Source organism: Spathaspora passalidarum (assembly GCF_000223485.1).
Source record: "Spathaspora passalidarum NRRL Y-27907 unplaced genomic scaffold SPAPAscaffold_1, whole genome shotgun sequence".
Classification (NCBI taxonomy): Eukaryota; Fungi; Ascomycota; class Pichiomycetes; order Serinales; family Debaryomycetaceae; genus Spathaspora; species Spathaspora passalidarum.
The window spans coordinates 73,887-96,729 of NW_006767425.1; the positions used below are offsets into that span (position 1 = coordinate 73,887).

Below are 22,843 nucleotides of genomic sequence, written 5' to 3' on the forward strand. Positions count from 1 at the left end.
ATCATTTTACTGTCTAAATATTTTGATCCCGCGTATAAAGAAAACTAAGGAATCGTTTATTTATTTATTTATTTTTTTTTTGCTTTGGATTCGCTTGATTTTGAACTTACGCGTCATGGACAACGTACCTGTTGCGAGACTTACTAAAGTCTGCGACTTTCCTCCAGGACAAAGTGGAAGGGTAAATGTAAATACTCCTAGAGTGACAGCCTGTGTCTTGGTTCTAAACGTTGAGAAAAATGTGGCAAGAAATTCCCCTTGCTCATTGTATGTGACTGATTTCACATTCAACCCTCAAACCTACTCTGACCTAAGGCCAAATAGGTATATCTGGGACGATTACTCAGTACCGCTTGGTAAGGTTTTGAAAATATCAGTATTCAATAGGTATTTCCGGGATCTTGACGATGAGTACGAACTTAGAACTGGTCAAGAGTTGGGATTAAACCAGTGGTATTTAGATATCCCCGAGGGTCAACACCAGAAAACATCGTTTCTTAGAAAATTACTTATTTTAAACGTGGAAATTGATCTTAGAATGTACCTAGATAGCTTAGAATGCAATTCGTATAGTTTTAATATTGCAGATCCAACCGACAAAAGAAAGGAAGTACAGGATTTGTTTGACCGAATGGTAAATGAATTACCGCTAGAAATATTTCAAGAAAACCAAGATATTGCAGGAAAACTAATTCCTTCAACCTTTTTATTGAGAGTTTTACCTCAGTACTCCACTCGGTTATACCAACAAACATATGCTAATGCTCGTGATTCCCATCAACAATCATATAATAGCACTAATAATTCATACCAACCTAAAGTTCACTATTCCAACAACTCAACCCAAATCCGACAACATCATAATACTCAAACTATCGAAGAATACCACACATTTAATGATTTCGTTGAGGACTTGGAACATCATTCTGATTATATCAGCACACCAGCTCCAACCATGTCTCATACAAAGCCCGTGAGGGTTAAGAAGGAATCTTCACAGCCAATCTACCAAATCCACCAGCTACTTGGATTGAATGCTGATGCGCCTAATCAGGTGTACACCGTTAATGCTAGGGTTATTGATACAAGTCCATCGGATTGGTCATTATTATGCGGGAAACTATATGGAATAAAAAATGGTAAACCTGAAGTTATGGATCCAGCTCCTCTTGACCTAGAATTGATTTTAGTAGATGCAACTCTGAATGATAAGGCAATAAACTGCAGGAACTCATTAAGTGTTCACTTACCAGGTAATTCCGTAATGGAAATGTTAGGAATCCATGCAGTAGAAGAAATGTATATAAATGTTTCGTCATTATATGAAAGGTTTATGAAATATACTGCAAAGCCACACAAATTAGAACTTTGCAGAAAGCCAGTACCATTGAATGGAGAAGAGACTATAGATGCATGGACTATTTTAAATCCAAATGTGATTAGTTTGTGAAGAGTAACTGATTTGATCAGAAATCTTTCTGTTCGATATGCTTTTTGACTGTATATGGATGTTTTTTTGAAGGTTTCTTTAGATTATTTGGCCCCAGTTTAGTTTATGAAGTTATTTATACATGGAATATGATTACAGATCATATTCTATATTTTAATGATTGGTATTGACGGAACTAAATATAAGAAGTTCCAATTTTGCAATTGGAGGAATCAGATACTACTGATTATATATCTAAACCATTCTTAGAAGTTTACTTTCTATTGTACTTATATTGTTTAGTTTATATATGAGAATCAAACAAGGAAACCATCTTTTGTTTGAAAGTTGCAAAAGCATTTTCCTTTGTTATTTTCTGATCCTGCACCTAAAAATAAAAATGACCTTAACCATTAGATCGGTTATTTTCCAAACCATACGCGTCACAATAATCTCGTGTTTAAACACGTTCAATGGATCTTAAGCGAGTTTGTGACTTACCTCCAGCGTACTATCCTAACGAATTTGTATGTGTCTTGGCTTTACGTGCACAAAGGTTCCACAAAGGTTCGACTTGCATCCTATATGTTACTGACTTTACCGAAAACAAAATTTTATCAAATGCTCGATTTGCAGTTGAATACGGATTTGGCAAGTTCTACGTACCCAAGGGTTTCGTTATGCGATTAGTGATATTCCCTGATAAATTAGCAATACTAGAATCAAAGTACAAAGAAGTATATGGTCAGGAGTTGGGGCTACTATCTTTCCTATACTCAAATGATAATGATCTCCGCGAAATTTCCTTGCTTGACAAATTGCTTGTCTTCACGACAGAGGTATGTTTTGTACAAAAGGGTGGAAATTTAGAGTGGAAATCATATCAACATAAACCTGTAAATAAGGATGATGAGAGAAAGGAAGTGATTGATTTGTTGTACAACATGACATACAAGGTACCACTGAATGTTTTTCTTGAAAATATGCCAGTTGCTAAGGAAATAATCCCTTCTTTGCTATTGAAGACTATTTTACATGAGATTAATTTTTCCCAGGAAACTGAAAAGCTATTGGATGTTCCTGATTTCTACCAATCCACACAACTACAACAACCAGAGAATGAAATTGGATCTATGGAGTTTGATGAAGGACAATCTAACTACCAAAGGTTTACTACAATTGTAGAAACGCAGAGACAACATCAATGTCATGAAAATACCATTTCCATACATGATGAGGAAGATTCCTACTCTGATTTATTTGCAAATAGGGAAAATGATGATGATGATGATGATGATGTCGGTTCATTATCTCCAAGAATTATGTCTACCCTGGAGCGAAATTCACGCCAGCCCGTCTTTCAAATATATCAACTACTTCTGTTGGATAATAAAATTGACAATCAGATCTACATAGTTAACGCTAAGGTTATCGATACGTCTCCTTCTAATTGGTCCTTATTATGCGGCAAAAAATATACAGGAAAGAACGGCAAACCCAAAGTTCTGGATTTGGTCCCACTTGACTTAGAATTGACCTTAGTGGATGCAGCTCTGAATGACAAAGTGATAACCCGTGCAAACTCATTAACTGTTTATTTAACAGGCAGGTCGGTAATGGAATTATTAGGAGTACACGCAAAAGAAGAAATGCAAATAGATGCCACCTCGTTGCATAAAAAGTTTATAAAATGTACTTCAAAAGCTCATATGTTAGAGCTTTGTAAGCAAAACATGAAGATTCTGGAAGGAGAAATGAGCATAGTCATTTGGACAATTCTTAATCCAGGTGTTTTCGGTTTGTAAAGAAATTGTACCTATGCCCTGGAAGGCATCATTAATAAATTATCTTCAAATTTGAGCATTGTAGTAGTTTACAGAAACAATTAGTAGAACACCACACACACACACACACACCACTTTATTACAGGAAAATAATAACACTATCTATTGTTATATAGGAAACAAAGCTTACAGGTCTCGATTTTGCAACTTTTCTAATAGACGTTACCCGGAACTTTTGTATAGTAATCACGTGATGGGATCAATTTGGCAATCCGATGACGAATTAACTGAAAACAAAGCCTTAGTAGTTCAATAGATACAGTCTACCATCTTTGAGCTATGAATAGTGTATTTACCAGATCATTGACAAAATCGACATTTCTCCAAAAAGAGCTCTCAAAAAATGCCATCAAGAGGAATAGCTTGAAGGATGCCGTATCATTAGAAGAGTTTCTCTTCCGAAGCCGAGTCAAGGCAATTTACCGAGATTTAATTCGACAGGTATACAAAAGTCACGAGAGAGATTCATTAATGGCATTCATACGGCCTGAGTTTAAACTTAATGCTCAAGAGACCGACTTGAAGTATCGAAAGTATTTGTTGAGTTTGGGTATTAACAAAATCAATCAGATGAGTGCTAGTGTGGGTATTAATGTTAATTACAGGTAGCTCTATACACTAGATAATGCATTAAAAATAGGAGTTGACGTGTTGGCAATTGATTCTTTCAATATTGAGGTTGTTTCTGAGATGTCAAAGACAAAGGGTAAGTCAAATACCATATCGTCAATTAATTCAACTTGTTTATTTACAAGGTTCAATTGCTTGATTTCGTAGACTAATTGTCTGGAAATGTTGATTAACTGGTCAATAATTGAGGATGACAGACCACTTGACTTTTTAAGAAGCTGGATAATTTTCAAAAATTCTGCCAAATTGACTAAATTATGATTCAATTCACTAGAAAGTAAATCATCAGGGATTAATACAGCTTTCAATTTGTCAATCTTCAAGTTTTTCTGGATAAAGTTGCAAAGTGATTGAACTTCTTGATTATTCAACTTTGATTTAACGATTTTTAGCAAATTGAAATATAATTTGAATAATAAATTATCAAACGGAGATGTGATTTTAACACTTGATATAATCTTATTGTAGTTTTTCAATAATTTTTGAATTTGGTTTGGATTTTCTTCATATAGGATTGAATAAATTAAAAGCTTCAACTTTAAAGATGATTCTTCATCTACTGTTATGTTCAATAAATCATAGTTATCCCTCTTCAATCCTAATTTCCATTCAGATCTGAAATCACGATTATCAGGAAACTTTTCCATAATTAAATGACGACTCTTTTTGAGGTACACAACAAAATAGTTCAAATAACCAGTATCTCCCACCACCAATGAAAATTGGAAGATTTTACTAATGATATAATTCAATGAAATTGAATTGGTCATTCTTTTACCAAATTTCAAAAAACTTTCAAGTTTGTTAAAAACTCCCGAATTAAATCCTTGCAGAATTCCCGACTTGATTTCTTCCTTTGATGTCAAATAAAATCTGAAAATATTTACCAAATAATCAAGACTTTGTTTGGATGGGTTTATATTTGTCAAGTAATGGTTCAAGGTTTCATGCTGGGCCATTTTAATTTTCAAGTCACTGTAAACTGGTTCGATTAAACTGAAACTGTTCAATTGTGAATATAATTTAATAATCCATAATTTTAATTTATGATTGTACTTATCTTGTTGTAAGAGTGAGCTAATTATTCCAATATTTCTGATTATATTCTTGGATGTTTGATTCCTAGATAAATCAAGAATAATCGAAATCAAATTTAACTCATTCAAGGGATTATTATCAAATTCACCACCTTGGATTGAAGTGTTGTCTTTGTAAATTTGATGAATTTTCCAGTTTGTAGTTAAGAAATCTGCCTCACAGTCAACGTTAGGAGTTTCAAGGAGCAAGGTAAACTTTTGATTGTTAATTAATCTAGTTAATTGATTCACATCAGTTGGATTAATTTGCAATATTTGTTCTGTAGATGCTTTTACTCTACCAAGAAACGCGGGATCGAAATCGTCTTGGAAATTTATAAGGTCAAAGTAACAACACAATTTATGGTTAAACTTTTCATAATATTGATCAATTTTAGCTAATATTTGTGGTTGGTTTCCATAAGCCTTTGCTAATTCAATTTGTGCTAATAAACTGTTTCTACTGAAGGTGAAGGTGGAAAATTCATTCATTTCTTCATATGTTTTGTTCAATTTTGTTCCCGCCAAGATATACAACTTCCAACAGTCATAGTCGTTAAATTTCTGGTTCATTAGCAAGTCTTCACAATAGTCGTACAATTTTTGCCAGTTGGAATTTTGTTTCATGGCGTCAAGGTAAATCAATTGCAAATCTAAATCCAAATTAAACTTTGCTTGTGTTATTGCTTCTTCAACAGAAGTATAATCTTCTTCCAACTGCAAAAACTTGACAAAAACAAACAACTCTTGGGTGTTTTCAAATGGCATCAACTCTTGAATGATCCTCTTACCCAATGACTTGTACAATGTAGTTTCCTTTTCACTATACTTATCTTGATTAACAAGCAAGTAGAAGGTGAATGAGTACCAAAATGCGTACAATCTGGAAGACTTATTGTTCTTGTGTAAATGCATAAAGATCTTGTTGAACAACTTGACATCAAACTTGTCAATTGAGGTTTCCCACCATGTTAAACCTAAATCTGTGGAAGATATAGGGTATTTCTTGATAACGTTTTCATAAACTAAGTTAGCTTCTCTATCCATACCAACTTCAACAAAGAACTCATTGAGAACTTCAATTGAGAACGGATCATTAGGCAACTTGTTAAGTAAAGCAACATTATTCTTGACGGCTAATTCTTCTTGTCCAGTGAGAAAAAGGATCTTATTTTGAAGTGCTTGATAACCGTATTTTTGGGGGAATTTGGCTATTTTTTTAGACAATAGGGTCCTAGCATATCCATAGGAACCACGATCAATTAGATCTAAAAGTTCCTGATCTGAATCAGACGCCATTATGTGGAATAGAAATGTGTTGCAAAGAAAGTAGTTTAAATTTAGAACCCAGCGTCAATTTTTTTTTTTCCTGGTGGAATTTTTGACAAATTTGAACGGAGATGTGGATTGCGTTTTTAGCAGTTTCGCAGTCAACCAGTTTAAACGAGGAATTATCCGTAGAGGGGCAATACTACGGTATGTCAAGCCATCTGAATTAGTTTATATTTGTAGTAAAAAATAATAATAAAAGGCAAACACTAGTCTATTTATTCTATCTCAATAATTGATCCTTAACTTCGAAGTTCCCACCTAAATGTACAGTATTACCAAATTGTTGTATCTTACCAGTATTGGTCTTCTTATTAATATCAATAACAGTGATTGAAGTATTGAAAGGAACTTTTAAATCGTGTGGGGTTATTGACTCATCCAACTCATACTGCATATTAGTGTACAAAAAGTTGGTAAATCTAGTAATTACACCACCATGAGTACATACCAAGACATTCTTATGGTTTAGCTTCAGTATGGTATTCCATTCAGTTTCAACTCGAGCACATAATTCTTCTTCCTTTTCACCCAAGTTACGAAATGCAGGTCCAAATTGAGCAAGGGCATCTTTAAGATACATTCCCTCACAATGTCCCATATCACGTTCTCGTAAATTAGAAGTATATTTAACATTATCTTTATTGTTTTGATAAGCAAGAACCTCTTTTATTGTTTCTCTACATCTGGTCAAGTCTGATGATACGAAATAGTCTATTGGAAGTTGAGAAAGGTACTTTCCAACAGTGACTGCTTGCTGTTTCCCCAACTCGTTTAAGTCAGTATCCAAATGTCCTTGTAGGATTTTATTCACATTATGATCAGTTTGGCCATGTCTTACGATAAACACCCTCGTAATGTCACTATCTTTATTGTCAGTTATCTCTCTGGTCATGGAATTGTTGTTGAAGATAAAGAAGAATGTGTTACAAAAGAAAACGTTTTTTTTCATAAATTTCTTTTCTTTTTTTCCGGTTAATCGGGCTTATCTCTATATGCTATACTCTATAAAATACTTTATACCAACTTTTCAGCTTCAGCTTTAAATTCTTCAAGAACGTCAGATTTGATCTTATAACCATGCACATTAGGCTCTGGGAAAGTGTTAGCTTTAACTTCAGACTTGTATTGTTTTAATCCTTCAACTCCGAGGTTAAAGAAGTTTCCATATTGTTTAACAAATTTGGCAGTGTGATTTTCTTCAGGATCTTTCATGCCTAACAAATCAGAAACAACAAGCACTTGTCCTGAAGTGTGTGGACCAGCACCTATACCAATGGTTGGAACCGACAATTTTTCGGTAATAAACTGCGACAATTTATTAGGAATACATTCCAACACTATGGCAAACACACCTGCACGTTGCAAATTCAAACATTCCTGGAAAATTTGCACTGCATTTTGGGCATTTTTACCTTGCAACTTATAACCCCCTAATGCATTGTGCTTTTGTGGAGTTAATCCAACATGGCCCATTACTGGGATCCCCACGGAAATTAATTTTTTGATGGTTGGTATAATTTCTTCATTCCCACCTTCAATTTTCACCGCTTGAATTTTCCCTTGTTGTACCAATTTGATTGCTGAACCTACTGCTTGTTCCGGTGATGCCTCAAAGGTTCCAAACGGCATATCAGCCACTAATAATGAAGAAGCGTTGGCTCTTTGTACTGATTTGACATGGTATATGAATTCATCAAAGGTCAATTCGTTGGTATCTTCATACCCTAAAGTGGTATTAGCAAGGGAATCGCCGATTAAATTGATATCAATATCGGCCTTTTCCAACATTTTCGAAGTGATGAAGTCATGTGAGGTGACCATGGATATCGGTTCACCGGATTTATAAAGCTGATTGATATCTGACAAAGTTTTCCGAGCAACATGATTATATGATGATCTATGAAGGGCAGATATGCTAAATGACCGCTGTGTAAGCACTGAAACGCGAAACATGATTGAAAAGATGGAATTTCCTACTTTTCGATTATTGAAATTTGGCAAGGGCTCGGGTTTATATAGTGGGATTTGCTTGGTTTTATACGACGATGAGGGTTTAAATTAATAAAGTACAAAATAGGTAAAAAAAAATATTTCTCTTCGCATCCAACAATTTTCAACAAGCTGCAGCACTTTAAGTGGGGGAGAAATTGATCAATGATTATATATTATGAGTGCTTATAAAATATTCTCGAGGTTAAACTAAGTCAAGAAAGTTAAAGTAGAGCTCTGATGCAGACTTTAGTTCGCAGGCGTGATGTAGTAATCTGATGTGTCATAATTTCAATAATTTTTCGCTTTTTCCTCGGCCCAACTTTTGCGACAGCAGAAGATCCAAAGAATCTGTTGTCGCGCCGTTCGGATGTTCTCGTACCGGTATAAGTTCTGCTGCTGCAGACAGACAGGACAAGGGGAAAATATAACGATTGCTATTGTTGGCACCAATTAGCAAATTTAGCAAGTTTATAAATAGAGACTGCAAAAGCATTATAACATCTTTAGACTGGTGTTTTATCTATTTAATGAAGCTTAGAGGCAAAATATCCTTGTCCTGGACCACCTTGTTAAGAGCGCCGTTTTGCTTACGTAACACGCAGATTATAACCCAAACTAAATTTTTCCCCAACAAAATACACTCTTTTTCTACCACCACCCAACTCAAGCCATTAACTGCCAAAATGCCTTCAATTGACAATTCTTTCCTTATGAACCATACTTGTCTCCGTATCAAGGACCCAAAGGTTACAATTCCGTTTTATACTGAAGGCTTGGGATTCAAATTGATCAAAACTTTCCCATTTGAAACATTCACGTTATACATGTTGAATTATGAAAATGAATCAAACAAAGACTTAAACTGGTCTGCCAGAGAAGGTGTCTTGGAATTGTGTCATAATCATGGAGTTGAAAATGACCCCGATTACAAACTCAATCACGGTAATGGTACTGAATTTAGAGGATTTGGTCATATTTGTGTTACTGTAGACAACATTGAAGTTGTTCAAGAAAAATTATTGGCCAAGGGAGTCAAGTTCCAAAAGAAATTGTCTGATGGTAGACAAAAGAATATTGCATTTGCCTTGGATCCAAATGGATACTGGATTGAATTGGTTGAAAATGGTATCAACAAAGTTGAAGCCAAGACAGATAGTGCCAATTATAGATTCAACCATTCCATGATTAGAGTCAAAGATCCAAAGAAGTCGTTGGATTTCTACAAGAACGTTTTGGGATTCAAGATTATTTCTAAAAAGGACTTTCCAGAAGCCAAGTTCACCCTTTACTTCTTGGGTTATGACCACGATCCAGAATTCAAAGAAGATTCTCAACAAGGTAATGAACAAATGAAGAGACTGTCACTTATTGAATTGACCCACAATTGGGGAACCGAATCCGACCCAGATTTCAAAGGTTACCACAATGGTAATAGTACTGAAAATGGAGCAATTCAAGGATATGGTCATACTTGTGTTAGTTGCAAAGATCCTGCTAAATTCTGCGCGGAAATTGAACAAGAACTCGGTGATAAGGCTGATTGGTCTTTGAAATGGGATCAAGGTAACATTAAAAAGATTGCCTTTATCAGAGATCCAGATGGATATTCTGTCGAGATTTTAGGTCACGATTTATTCGCTAATCAACCAAATCTTTAAGTACTATCGTATGTACATATGTACCTAGACTAAAAAATAATTAGTCATCATTGCCACGGACAAACCCCATAGGGGGAAATCTCTGTTGCCTCTCTTTTTTTTCCCCCTTGCGAGCAATAGTGTGTGGATTACAAACACAATATAAATAGATTTCTCTTTTCTCTTGTTTTCAATTGCGTTAAACTTGTGAATGTTTTCCAGTGTATTCAAACGTTATATAAGTACATCAAGAATGGTTTCCGCTCAAACTACCGAAAAGGTCAAGCAATTAATCAAGACTAAGCCAGTTTTTATTGCCTCGAAGACTTACTGTCCTTACTGTTCTGCAACTAAGAAGACCATTGAACAAATCACCAAAGAAGCATATGTTCTTGAATTAGATGAAGAAGCCGACGGTGCTGAAATCCAAGAAGCTTTATTGGAATTGACTGGTCAAAGAACTGTTCCTAATGTTTTCATTGGTGGTCAACACATTGGTGGTAACTCCGATGTTCAAGTTTTGAAATCCCAAGACAAGTTGGAAGAAAAGATTAAGGCTGTTTTGTAAGTGTGTTTAGTTTACCAGAGAGTTTTTTTTAGTTAATATAGATTATAATTTAAATTGTTTTTAGTATATACTTTGCAAAAGTAGACTTGGGCATCCCCCCCCTCCAAAGGTTGCCCTACAAAATCTCACAGCACAATTTTTTTTAGTGTCCATTAAAAATTTTTTTACAACCAAATTTACCAGCTACAGAACATCACAACCCAATAATGTCCAACGTCGGGTTACAAGTGAGGAAGGCGGTACCTTCTATTGATTCAGTAGTGGCTGACTATGCAGTGGGATACATTCAACATGTTTCCAATTCCACTGAGGATATAGTGTTGGCACAACAAGTCAACATTGACCAAGAAATGAACTTTATTAAGGAATTGCTTGTTAATGCCGGTGGATCTGTCGAAAATGTCAATAGTTTAACCGAAACCATTGCTAAACAATTAAGCTCCAAATTATCCGACAATATGGAAAAATTGGCCCTTACCGGTGATACATCTAAGCGATTATTAGATATCAATATCTTACAAAACAGTTCCAAGAGAGATATAAATTCTTCATTGGCCTTGTTGTCTGCTAGTAATGATATCGAACACACAGGTCGTAAAATGGAAAGTAGAGTCGATAAGAAGAAGTTGGAAAAACAAGAACGTAAAATTGCAAAGAAGGTGGCCAAGAGAAATAACAAGTTTGTTCAATATGAAGCTTCTAAATTATTGAACGCAAAGAAAGATGCTGATTACGACTCCTTCTTTCTTGAAATTAACCCCTTGGATTTTGGATCCAGTGCTGGTAAATCTAAGGATATCAAGATTGACAATTTCGATCTTTACGTTGGTGACGGTCAAAGAATATTGAGTGAAGCCTCATTGACTTTGGCTTATGGTAGAAGATACGGTTTGGTTGGTCAAAACGGTATTGGTAAATCTACCCTTTTACGGGCATTATCTAGAAGAGAATTAAACATTCCTAAGCATATAACCATTTTACATGTGGAACAAGAAATCAGAGGTGATGATACCCCTGCATTGCAAAGTGTTTTGGATGCCGATGTTTGGAGAAAGAGTTTATTGCAAGAAGAGCTGAAGATCAATGAAAGAATTGCTGAAATTGAAAAATTAAGAAGTGAATTTGATGAAGAATCTAACGAAGTCAAGAAATTGGATAATGAACGAGAGGATTTAGAAACTCATTTACAAGAAGTCAGTGAGAAATTGACGGAAATGGAATCCGACAAGGCTGAAAGTAGAGCTGCTGGTATTTTATTTGGGTTAGGGTTCACCAAGGAAACTCAAAACTTACCAACCAATCAATTCTCTGGGGGTTGGAGAATGAGATTATCTTTAGCAAGAGCATTGTTTTGTCAACCAGATTTATTATTACTAGATGAACCTTCCAATATGTTGGATGTTCCATCCATTACATTTTTGGCCAAATATTTACAAGGTTATAAATCTACCGTCTTGGTTGTTTCCCATGACCGTGCATTCTTGAACGAAGTCGCTACCGATATTATCCATCAACATTCTGAAAGATTAGATTATTACCGTGGGGCTAATTTCGACTCTTTCTACGCTACTAGAGAGGAAAGAATCAAGAACCAACGTCGTGAATATGAAAATCAAATGGCTTATAGAAAGCATTTACAAGAGTTTATTGACAAGTATAGATACAATGCCGCCAAGGCCCAAGAAGCACAATCGAGAATTAAGAAACTTGAGAAATTACCCCTTTTGGAACCACCTGAAGATGATAAGGTCATTACCTTCAAATTCCCTGAACCAGACAAGTTATCGCCACCTATTTTACAAATGCAAGATGTTACTTTTGGTTACAGTCCTGAAAAGTTATTAATCAAGAGTGTTAACTTGGATGTGCAAATGGATTCAAGAATTGCCTTTGTTGGTGGTAACGGTACTGGTAAGACCACATTATTAAAGTTGTTGATGGAACAATTACGCCCACTTTCTGGATTTATTACAAGAAACGGTAGATTAAGAATCGGCTACTTTGCACAACATCATGTTGATGCCATGGATCTTACCACGTCTGCTGTCTCCTGGATGTCCACTGCATTCCCCGGTAAAACTGATGAAGAGTATAGACGTCATTTGGGTTCATTTGGTATAACCGGTTCCTTAGGTTTACAAAAGATGGAATTGTTATCCGGGGGTCAAAAGTCGAGAGTGGCATTTGCTGCCTTGTGTTTGAACCAACCACATATCTTAATTCTTGATGAACCTTCCAATCACTTGGATACCCAAGGTTTGGACGCGTTAGCTGACGCATTGACTAATTTCAAGGGTGGGGTATTAATGGTCAGTCATGATGTGGCAATTATTGATAAGGTGTGTAATGAAATTTGGATCAGTGAAGATAATACCGTCACTAAATTCCCTGGTTCTATTTATGATTACAAGAATCATATTTTAGAACGAGCCGATATTGCGGGGGTTGTGAGAAAGCACTGAGTGAATCAAATCAACCGGAAAAAAAGAAGTGACAGGTTTAGAACAAACTTTAAATAGTCTTCTCTTTTTTTTTATTTGTATAGCAATCTAAGAAATATGGGGATGTCGTTTGTATCGCGACTTTCACTCAAGGCGAGGGTCGGATGGGGTTTGCTTCTCGGGTATACCTCGTTTGAAGTATATTTGCACTTTAGAACGCAGGCAATAATCAACCTGCGAAAACAAGAATATAACAAAGTAATTAGAGAGCAAGCAACTGATGATATAGATGTATCTAAATTCAAATCCAGTTTAGTAGCTGGAATGTTCATCAACCCATTTGAGGAATACAGAAATCAGACCGTGTTTGAGTTTCTACTAGTTAGAATTCTTGAACTTTTGGAGAGTGTTTATGGTAGCAAGATTGAAATCCATCAGAAATTGCCTCATCCTCATGATGGTGCTGTTGAAGTTGAAGACATTTTGAAAGTGTTCCAGCCTGATTTAGAAAGATTCCGCAAGAATTCGATCATCCTCAGTCAATGCTTAAGCAAGAATGACTATTCCGACTTGTCCGTGAGACCAATAGACCCTCAGCATATCCAAAGGTCATGGTTCCATACGAAATCCGTGGTTCCACCGGGCCCACCAATTCACGATCAATTGTTGTTTACGTGGTTAGGACAATCATGTACGTTAGTTCAATTGGCTGGGGTAAACTTCCTTACTGATCCAATTATTAGTGATCATTTGTTTTCGCCTAAATTTGGACCTAAACGGTTAACTAAATCTCCCATGACCATTGATCTGATCAAATATGCCACAAATGATAAACTTGATTTCGTAATTGTATCGCATGATCATCCGGATCATTTAGAGTATGATTTTGCCAAACATATCGGCAACAACAGTATGTGGATTGTTCCACTTGGGTTGAAAAGGAAACTTGGCCGCAAGGGAATATACAAGGTAATTGAGATGGATTGGTGGGAAAAGCTCGATATTACAAGATACATCTCAACCGATGAGAACTTTCCGGATAAATATGAAATTGAGTGCTTGCCTTCAATGCACTGGTCAGGGAGATATGCTTTTGATTCTAACTGGTCTCTATGGTGTTCCTATGCTATTAGAAGAAATGGTGAGTGCATTTTGTATCACACAGGAGATACCGGGTACCTGAAGGAATTGTTTGATGTAATTGGAAAGAGATTGGGTTCAGTTACGCTAGGTTTGCTTCCTATTGGGCAATATTGTCCTTCATGGCATCAGAAACCAAGGCATATTTCGCCAGAAGAGTGCTTGAAGATCTGCTCACAATTAAACATAAAGTATATGAAGGGCATCCACTGGGGAACATACAAATTGAGCAGTGAACCAATCTTGGAGCCCATGACTAAATTAGAGAAACTAGCCCATAAACAAGGCAAAGCTATCCAATACCGGGTGCCTGAGTTTGGCCTCACCTACTTGTTCGACTTGAACAACAAAACCGAAACTGAGATTCATGTATAAAATTTGCATTCGTTTAAATACACAAACTATAAACCATTGAGTTCCTCTATATACAACGACACGAAACTCTTTTATTCCCACTATAAATATACAGGGCCATTAACCTCATTAAAAATTAAAAACGTAAAAAACCTGATGTGCTTATTGTTCATCCCTGTATATAGCTCTTAATTTTGCTCGTTGAGCATACATCATTGATTGTTGATAAGCTTGAAAATCACTGTCTGATCTAATGACTGAACCAATTGACATAAACAACCCGAAAGTTCCTACTGAACCTAAGATATATTGGCCTAAAGTTCTCATTACCCCATTTGGTCCTGCACCATTTTGCAAAATGGAAAATCCTCCGAAAAGAACACCGACACAAACACCAACGGTGGATCCCATTATTGCTCCCATCTTGAACTTGTCCCAGTTGGACGGTTGATGAGCATATTGATATTGTTGTACTGGTGGCATAATATTTAGTCTTTAAATACTGAAGAGTAGGATAGTGCCTTCCCCGTTCAAATTTTTTTTTTTACTTCTGCTCTGGTTAATCTTCACGGCCAATCAAGAAACTTGGTTAATTCCGCACGACCTGGGAAACCAGATTATTGAAAAAAACAAAATTGCTGAATTACTATGGCGTACTTCAACCAGGGTCTAACTCGATAGGAACTGTGAAGAAGTAGCATTTCACACGTTGTCACCGAATAATATATAATAATTAACTATTTATAATGGGATCAAGTGCTTCCAAACCAGAAACTAAAGTGTTTACTCCAGCAACACCAATCGACTTCAGTGCTTCATTTTTGTCACAATTGGAAAATACTCCGGAGGTATGTACAACTACATGATTGTGTAGAGATCTGTTACTAACTTGTCTAGTCCGAATACTCCCGTGCTCAACATACCGAAAAATACATTCAAGAAAGAGTAGCAGCCGAGTTATCCAAGTTAGAAAGCCAAACCATTGCTCAATTCCAAAATACTACAAACAGCGCATTGTTAACTGATGACGATAAGACCACAGCTTTGCCATCTGTGGCTGCATTGAATGAGAAAATCGCCAAATTAACCCAAGTATTACAAGAAAACGCCAAATTAGCTAAAATTGAGGTTCCATCTACAATCGCCGCCTCCAGAGAGGCAGTTATCTCGTGTTTAAAGGAAAACCAAGGAAAAAGCTTGAATTGTTGGGAAGAAGTGGAAGTATTTAGAAAACTAGTTAAGGAATTATAAGTGGTATTTAAACTAATACATAATAGATAAACCGTTTACAACCCTAATCCTTTGTAGATCAAGAGTAATGCCGAATCACTTTCACCCCCACCAGCTAAAGTTTCTATCTTTTCTCTAGACACGGAGCTAACTTTATCATCATTGAATAACCACCATCTATCACCATCGATGTCAGTAGAATCCTTGACATATGCTTTGTAATGACCGCCATCGGCCGAGGCACCAGTATGGGTAACCACAGCATTCAACACATATACTGAAGATGGATTTTCAGTGGTCTTGTCAAGATCTATAGACTCAGGTAAATTAGACACTAAATCGTCTCTGAACTTACTCTTGATGGATGCAATCTTCAATTCATCTTCTTCTTGTTGCTCCAAGGGGTTTAATGTGGTGTCCTTCTTGGCCTTTTTGAAATCACGAACTAAATCCAAATTATCCTTTTCAACTTTTCTAATTTTATCTCTAATGGACACTTTTTCCGGTTTTATTGAATCATCCAACATCTCAGCTAAATCCAATTCAAATGGGAATTGAACCCTTCTTAAAATCTTGGATTTCTTGTTGATGTCTCTTCTCCAGAAAAATCTCATAAAGTGAACAGTCAAGTACTTTGGTAATCTATCAATAGTCTTTGTGATTTCATAATCGGTGTTTGATCCCAAGGAATCGTTATACTTTTCAATGGTTTCCTTTAATCCGGCTAATATCCCATCTCTCAAGAAATTAGTCTTGATGTCAATATGACAATCCAACTTGAACGACTCTTCATGATCTTCCTTGACATCCTCGGGCAAGGCCAAACACTTGGTCTTGGTCTTGAAGGAAACTCTAAACAAATCATCAACCTTGATAGTCTGTCTCAAGCAAGTCAAAATCTGAGAATATGCTTCTTCCGCATCTTGCTGTTTATAAATACCATGTTGTTGTTCAGCAAATTGAGGAAATAAGTTACGGAAAAGGGCAAGAAACAAAGTAGGAGTAACTGATTCACGCTTTTCACTCATTTGTTGAAACAAGTTCTTCAATGAAATGACTAATCCATCATTTGGTTGTCCACTGTTGTTGACTTTGAAATCCTTTAATCTATTAGCAACATCGTCAATTTGAAACAATGCTTGTAAAGTAGAATTCAAGTAACATGTATTACCCAAATTGACCAACCCTGAAGGGTCATTAGATACTTTAACCAACTGGTTCTTGTTCAAATCTTCAAGGAAAACTTGCTTTTCCACTGGTTTGCTAGGTAAGTTCTTGTCCGGAGTACCCAACACCATGATAGGAGCCTTTGTATTCAAGTCTAATGAAGACACAAGAACATCATCAGGCAACTTACCTCCTTTGACCAAGATCTTTTGTCTTTCTGGTGGGATTAATGTCAATTGTTGGATCTTTTCCTTAAACACCTTACCAGTGTCTTGAGGATCAACTTCGATTTCGTAAACTTTACCTGCATTCTTGATAGAGACTATATTTGGTTAGTATATATTGCTCCGAGTCAGATCTCAGTTCTTTACATACGTGTGAACGACATCTTGTGTTGTTGCAATTGGTTGTAAAAGTGGCGTCGGAGTAAATCTCGTTACATGTTTTTCTTTTTTGCCCCCAACGCTGATGCTCAAATTTCACTACCATGTGTATTTATTTTTTTTTATATATTTATTTTTGTTGTGGCACTAACATAAAATTCTATACAACTACTTCATCTAAAAGGGAATATTGTTGTAAAAGAATACAATCTCCTCCCCGTTCTGGATCGACCCCATAGATGTAAAACACTCCTTCCGAAGTCACCACATATATGTGTAAGAAGTTAACTTCAAGCATGACATCTTTTGAACTAGCACTTATGGTACTATTTGTGCTTTTAGAATCACTATCCTTCGCATATAGGTATGTCAGTGGGACCAAGTCCGGTTGGATAACACTATTCATCACTGCGATTGACTTGGCATCTTTATTTATAGCATTTATCTTTAACGAAGCGAAATTTCTCGTTGGTTCTAAAATCGAGGAGAATCGCGATGGTAAGAAATCTCCCATTTTCTGGGCAGCTTTTCGACCAAGTGTTTGTGAAGATCTTCTAATTAATCTGGCCATGGAGATTCTATTTTGATCAATCAATGGTTCCGATTTGGGAGAATTGGAAATGGGAGTTTCATCTGATTGTGCACTATTGACAGAACCTTGGGATAACTTCCGTTGTTTACTAGCATGATCGTTTTCTTCTTCTTGCTCATCGTCGTCTTCAACCAACTCATCGGAGTCATCGCCATCATCTCTAATATCAAAATCTTCATCTTGCGAAGTTCTGGCCTTTCTGGGTTTGGATTTCGAGGAAGTCGATGCCGACGAGGAAGCTTCCACTTCTTCAGCAATAGCATCATACTTGCTATTCAATTTCTTCTTCTTGTGTTTATTTTCCAATGCTTCGTCCTCGCCCAACCGGAATATATGGACAGTTAAACTGGAACTAGTGGCAACAACATAATTATCATCGGCACTGAATCGAAGTGAATATATCTTGGTTGGGTATGTTCCTCTTCTAAATTGGTATATTTTCACTCCGGTAGCAACTTCAAAGATTCGAACAATAGTTCCCTTATCTGACGCAGTAGCCAAAAGAGAACCGTTGGTCGAAAATGCTATAGCCGCTAAAGTAGATTTATGAGCTTCTATAACTGATATTGGTTGTAATGTAGTCAAGTTAAATATAATCACATCGCCTACTCGATTAGGAGTCTTGCTCACCGAAGTTATATTGCTCTGAGTTGAATTCAGCCCACCATTTGTATTTATCCCGGTGGCCAACAATGAATCATGAGTTATAGTTTTAGGTGGAGAAGGGTATGCCAAAAAACTATTTCCTTCATTGTCAGGATCATAAGAAATGGCACAAAGACCATTCACATTAGGACTTGTTTCAATAGTATGCAAAAGTTTCATAGTGGAGATGTCATAAATATATATCTGATCCTCCAAGACAACCACTAGTCTCGTTCGGGTGAGTTTAACTTGAAGGATCGTCGATGGGAATATCAATTCACATATGGTGCTTTGCTTTTTAGTATTTATGATCTTCAATTTTCTAGGCGATGATCCCGGTTCTTCACCCTGGCCCACAATGGCAACAAGGGAAGTACAGTACAACATCTCGACAATGCCAATCAGTTCGTGCTTCTTGAATTGGAAACATCTGCCAAAGTTCGGTTGGCAGTTGAAGATCTTGTACCCGCTAGTCAAGCCTAGCGCCACACAGGAAGCATCCTGGTTAAATGTGATAAAGTTGACTGAATCGTCAGAATTCTTGATACTGCTTATTACTGAAGACGCGGTGTCATTATTTAGACTGTTGGTGTATTGCTTTTGTAATTGATGTAGCGGTGGGTTTGATTGTGTCTTTAACATGACAAACTCGTTAGTTCCTGTGGTATATGAATAAGGAAATGGCAATACAATGTAATGATTCAAAGGGTATTTCGATTGATGCAGTAAGACCAAGGGATAAACACTCGGTTATTGTTTTCTAAAATGTGTAGATGGTTACGTGGTTGTAATTGCTTGAAACCAAAAGTTTTGGGCCATTTCTAAATTTACAGTTTATTTTTTTTTGGGCTTTGTTACCAAGTGGAGACCAAACAATGACAGTCAAAGTGAAATTTGAAACTCAACCCATGACGCGACATTGAGTGAGATTTGCGACATTCCGTCTGCACTTATATGTTTACACTTTTATACAAATCAAATATAAACTTACACTCTAGATGTTCTTGACTAACCAGGTAGTGAAACGATCTATCATTTCTGGAGTGACATCGTGGCCAACACCTTCTTGGACAAACACTTCACAAGCGGAATTACTGTTTACATAAACGTCACACCAGACAGAGCTCAATTTGACCGGCACTAACGTATCTTCTTTTCCGAAAGCAGCAAACATTTTGATTTTGTTCATGGGGAAATTTTCAAAGATTCTAGTATCTTCGTAGCTCAACCTTTTATGAAACACTTCTGGATAATTAAGTTGTTTCTGTTCGGTATTCAAGTCTAATTCGTCATAATGGAAATAGAAATATTTCTTATGATAAGAAGGTGAATCAAGTGGGGTCTGTTTCAACCGGTTTACCAATAAAGAAGTCAAGTCATGACATCCAACCACGGGATTAATTATCTTGACTAATTCGGGATACTCGCTAGCAAATCTAAACACAGTATGTCCACCAAGAGAATACCCACTTAAAAGGTTACGGAACTTGATTTCACAACTAGGGTTTCTTTCTCTGAATTGGGCGCCAAGGAAATGGTTCAAGTTCAAGTAACTTGGCAAGTAATCAATTATCAACTTCAAATCACGTACGTTACCTTCAATTCCTGAAACCATATCTACGGCATGACTTTGGTTCCCTTTAGTCCATCCGGAATTACGCAACTCGTCAACCAATCTTTCACCATGGTTTCTAATATCAAAAGTAACACAAATTAACGGAGTAGTATCATCACTTGCTGGTCTTTTTTCGTAAAATTGTTTAAGCACGTTGTAAGCAATTGATTCAGTGAACCTATGGTCTCCACCACGTTGGTGAACCAAGTATAGGACATTAATTGGGATTTCCTCAATGTGGGGGAGGTTAGCATCGTCAAATTGCTTGATATATGGCACAAGTAAATCGGAATTGTAAACGTAGGTGGAAATTCCTCCAACGTTGTATTTCTCCTTGGAGAAGGACTTGGGATCGAATTCAAAGATTTGCATATTCAATGGGGTAAGCTTCAATAACTTGTGATGGGTGTTTTAATAAACTTGGGGAAATTTCAGTCAGCCATTAAGTGAGCAAGAAAAAAAATATTATAGGGTGATTAATTAGTGTGCATATAAACTTTCACATGGTGTATTAATGCACCTCTGTAGTATTACTAAAAAAAGACAAGAATGCTACATAGAGATCACTATGAATCATTTCATGACTCAACTTTTCTTATAATCTAATTAAGTTAATCATTTATGGAATTTGCAGATGCGCATTTGGCAGGCAAGGTAGCAATACCAATCCCAATCCCAGCATTCAAAATGGCATTCTGGCTAGCCAATTTCTCATGCTCTTGTAATTCTTTATTACTTATAGTATTACTTCGACGGCGAGTTTGTGGTTCTTTAACATTGGCACTTATTGCTTCTCCTGTAGCTGAAGATTTCCTCGAATCGATAATCGGTTCCAATTTCTCATCATCATCATGAATTTCCAACTTTGCTTTAGTGGGCTGTGGAGATTTTGAGCTTGATTTCGGGATCACAGGAGAAACTGATGGTTTTGCTTCTGGACGATATTCAGGAATTGAACTATCCTCGTTATCTTCATCTTCTTCATCTTCATCTTCATCTTCCTCATCGTCATCGTCGTTCTCCTTGAGATCCTTCTCATCATTCTCCTCCTCTTCATCTACATTGTCATCCTCGTCCACTTCCGGTTCACTAGGAGGTCCCAATTTCTTACATACGAAATCAACAACTTCTCGCCAAGTTCTCATTCCACCCATGGATATGTTACCATCGATATCGACGCATTTCTCCACCGGTTTTAAAATACTCATGTTCGGGTACGTTTCTTGCAATAATGCCAACTGTTTCTTCGTTATGGGATGGGAATACATAGCACTTGTGAATGCCAATGCAGCAATAATAGGCTTTGGTGATAAGATATTATACGACATTACTGTTGTGTCCTGCTTTGGTTGTGCTATAGGGATAGAAGACTGTTGTTGTGGAACTTGTGGGATGGGCCATACATGCAATAATTCCGTTAATAGGTTATCAGCAATCCCCGTGGTCAATTTCGCAACCGTGTTTGCAGAAAGTGGTGCTAATAACAACACATCGGTCCATCGTTGCAACTTGTATGATAAACTATACTGTTGTAATAATTGAGGTGCAGTTAGTTTATGTTTTCCCAAGGATCCAGCTGCGGCGGCATTCAGATATGCCTGTTGAAATGGTGAAGTCAAGAAATACTTTTCACCATCATCGCTGAACCACACTTTAGAAACTCCCAATTGTTCAAGTTTGGTTAATTTATCCAGAAGGAACCATTCAGCTGATTTGGTGAGTATGATTTGAATTTCCAACTTGTCATGAGTGTACAATTCAAATAATTTTTCAATTATAAGGACAATATTTTGATGAATGGAAATACACCCAGTTATACCAATTAACAAATGTAACTTGTCATCTTCTGGCCCAGTAATAGGATGTTGTATGGGACTGACACCCTTTTCTTCGGTTGTCGCTACATTATTGACACTAGTGGAAGATATTGAATTATTGTTAGCAGAATGACGGACAAAATCAATATACTTCTTGTCGTTATCATTATATCGTAATGAGTTAACTCGAGAAGGAAAGTTATTCTGTTGTTGTATCGGTGATGCTGATTTAGAAATGGCACTGGAAGAAACACTTCCCGGTTGACTAGGTGCCTGCACCACAGTCACTGGGGTCACACCACCGCCAACTTGCTCAAGATTTATGGGTGATGTAACTAGTCTCAGTTGACTATTTAGTAACCCATGCATTGTCGGACTAACACTGTCTGTAGTTACGAATTGCGGATGTTGGTTTTCTAGATGGTGGTCAGCATCAAGGGTGTGGTGTAATATTGGCGGGTTAGATTGTCGGCGTTGTGGTTGCATATCAGAAGATCCAGTTCTTGGTTGTGCAGGTTCCTGTGGTTGCAGCAGAGAAGGCGGAAACGGCTTCTGTTGTAGATGCACCAGGGTTGTAGATTCAGATGGTTGAGAAAGACATGATTTTAAATTTGGATCTTGCTTGACAACTAACGATGGCAACTTGTCACGTTTCGTATTGGAATGGTTTGAGGTTAGGGGTTTTGGGGTAGATTCTAAATTCAGTTTCAATTGGTCAGTCATGGCGGGTTTTTTGGGGATGGGCGAATGTAAGACGTTTTTCCCCTTTGTTTTGGTTGATGAGGGTGAAAGCTGCAGTTGGTCTATAGCTGTGGTTGTATCCACTGCCAACTTGGGATGTTGTGTACTATGTGCGTTGGACATTGGATGGGGTGTGTAGTTTGTTATGATTTAAGTCGCTGCTGTGCAACACAAAGGGGAAAAGTTAAGAAAGATGAAAAGGAACGAGGA

General features: G+C 36.8%; 15 protein-coding genes across 15 annotated transcripts; 7 read left to right on the forward strand and 8 right to left on the reverse strand. All coding sequences in view use genetic code 12, as the record gives it.

The window, feature by feature from the left end:
• Window positions 1-107: 107 nt before the first annotated feature.
• On the forward strand, window positions 108-1,814 carry CDC13 (Cdc13p; the record flags this gene model as incomplete). The annotated part of the gene is made up of 1 exon (XM_007371995.1): window positions 108-1,814. One exon carries the CDS (start codon window positions 116-118, stop codon window positions 1,448-1,450), a length of 1,335 nt encoding a protein of 444 aa, XP_007372057.1.
• Window positions 1,815-1,902: 88 nt separating this feature from the next.
• On the forward strand, window positions 1,903-3,234 carry SPAPADRAFT_47736 (uncharacterized protein; the record flags this gene model as incomplete). Its single annotated transcript, XM_007371996.1, has 1 exon — window positions 1,903-3,234. The coding sequence occupies one exon, from the start codon at window positions 1,903-1,905 to the stop codon at window positions 3,232-3,234; it is 1,332 nt and encodes a 443-aa protein (XP_007372058.1).
• Window positions 3,235-3,527: 293 nt separating this feature from the next.
• Window positions 3,528-6,299, reverse strand: SPAPADRAFT_57700 (uncharacterized protein; the record flags this gene model as incomplete). Its single annotated transcript, XM_007371997.1, has 1 exon — window positions 3,528-6,299. A coding segment is annotated over one exon (1,601 nt), but the record flags the coding sequence as incomplete, so codon positions are not given.
• Window positions 6,300-6,531: 232 nt separating this feature from the next.
• SPAPADRAFT_130940 (phosphoglycerate mutase) lies at window positions 6,532-7,203 on the reverse strand (the record flags this gene model as incomplete). The annotated part of the gene is made up of 1 exon (XM_007371998.1): window positions 6,532-7,203. One exon carries the CDS (start codon window positions 7,201-7,203, stop codon window positions 6,532-6,534), a length of 672 nt encoding a protein of 223 aa, XP_007372060.1.
• A 76-nt stretch (window positions 7,204-7,279) lies between these two features.
• Window positions 7,280-8,358, reverse strand: SPAPADRAFT_57702 (3-methyl-2-oxobutanoate hydroxymethyltransferase; the record flags this gene model as incomplete). Its single annotated transcript, XM_007371999.1, has 1 exon — window positions 7,280-8,358. A coding segment is annotated over one exon (688 nt), but the record flags the coding sequence as incomplete, so codon positions are not given.
• A 598-nt stretch (window positions 8,359-8,956) lies between these two features.
• GLO1 (lactoylglutathione lyase) lies at window positions 8,957-10,148 on the forward strand (the record flags this gene model as incomplete). The annotated part of the gene is made up of 1 exon (XM_007372000.1): window positions 8,957-10,148. One exon carries the CDS (start codon window positions 8,987-8,989, stop codon window positions 9,959-9,961), a length of 975 nt encoding a protein of 324 aa, XP_007372062.1.
• Window positions 10,149-10,193: 45 nt separating this feature from the next.
• Window positions 10,194-10,508, forward strand: TTR1 (dithiol glutaredoxin; the record flags this gene model as incomplete). Its single annotated transcript, XM_007372001.1, has 1 exon — window positions 10,194-10,508. The coding sequence occupies one exon, from the start codon at window positions 10,194-10,196 to the stop codon at window positions 10,506-10,508; it is 315 nt and encodes a 104-aa protein (XP_007372063.1).
• A 206-nt stretch (window positions 10,509-10,714) lies between these two features.
• Window positions 10,715-12,970, forward strand: GCN20 (putative AAA family ATPase; the record flags this gene model as incomplete). Its single annotated transcript, XM_007372002.1, has 1 exon — window positions 10,715-12,970. One exon carries the CDS (start codon window positions 10,715-10,717, stop codon window positions 12,968-12,970), a length of 2,256 nt encoding a protein of 751 aa, XP_007372064.1.
• A 96-nt stretch (window positions 12,971-13,066) lies between these two features.
• SPAPADRAFT_53094 (N-acetylphosphatidylethanolamine-hydrolyzing phospholipase D) lies at window positions 13,067-14,464 on the forward strand (the record flags this gene model as incomplete). Its single annotated transcript, XM_007372003.1, has 1 exon — window positions 13,067-14,464. One exon carries the CDS (start codon window positions 13,067-13,069, stop codon window positions 14,462-14,464), a length of 1,398 nt encoding a protein of 465 aa, XP_007372065.1.
• Window positions 14,465-14,605: 141 nt separating this feature from the next.
• On the reverse strand, window positions 14,606-14,926 carry SPAPADRAFT_53095 (uncharacterized protein; the record flags this gene model as incomplete). Its single annotated transcript, XM_007372004.1, has 1 exon — window positions 14,606-14,926. The coding sequence occupies one exon, from the start codon at window positions 14,924-14,926 to the stop codon at window positions 14,606-14,608; it is 321 nt and encodes a 106-aa protein (XP_007372066.1).
• Window positions 14,927-15,103: 177 nt separating this feature from the next.
• Window positions 15,104-17,278, reverse strand: UBP6 (ubiquitin-specific protease; the record flags this gene model as incomplete). Its single annotated transcript, XM_007372005.1, has 3 exons — window positions 15,104-15,291; window positions 15,341-17,162; window positions 17,216-17,278. The coding sequence occupies 2 exons, from the start codon at window positions 17,226-17,228 to the stop codon at window positions 15,730-15,732; spliced, it is 1,446 nt and encodes a 481-aa protein (XP_007372067.1).
• On the forward strand, window positions 15,190-15,694 carry SPAPADRAFT_53096 (uncharacterized protein; the record flags this gene model as incomplete). The annotated part of the gene is made up of 2 exons (XM_007372006.1): window positions 15,190-15,291; window positions 15,341-15,694. The coding sequence occupies 2 exons, from the start codon at window positions 15,190-15,192 to the stop codon at window positions 15,692-15,694; spliced, it is 456 nt and encodes a 151-aa protein (XP_007372068.1).
• Window positions 17,279-17,383: 105 nt separating the features above from the next.
• On the reverse strand, window positions 17,384-19,279 carry SPAPADRAFT_53098 (phosphoinositide binding protein; the record flags this gene model as incomplete). The annotated part of the gene is made up of 2 exons (XM_007372007.1): window positions 17,384-19,043; window positions 19,242-19,279. The coding sequence occupies 2 exons, from the start codon at window positions 19,277-19,279 to the stop codon at window positions 17,384-17,386; spliced, it is 1,698 nt and encodes a 565-aa protein (XP_007372069.1).
• SPAPADRAFT_57709 (uncharacterized protein) lies at window positions 19,273-20,530 on the reverse strand (the record flags this gene model as incomplete). The annotated part of the gene is made up of 1 exon (XM_007372008.1): window positions 19,273-20,530. The coding sequence occupies one exon, from the start codon at window positions 20,445-20,447 to the stop codon at window positions 19,455-19,457; it is 993 nt and encodes a 330-aa protein (XP_007372070.1).
• A 156-nt stretch (window positions 20,531-20,686) lies between these two features.
• Window positions 20,687-22,756, reverse strand: SPAPADRAFT_47748 (flavoprotein; the record flags this gene model as incomplete). The annotated part of the gene is made up of 1 exon (XM_007372009.1): window positions 20,687-22,756. The coding sequence occupies one exon, from the start codon at window positions 22,754-22,756 to the stop codon at window positions 20,687-20,689; it is 2,070 nt and encodes a 689-aa protein (XP_007372071.1).
• Between the last annotated feature and the right edge of the window lie 87 nt (window positions 22,757-22,843).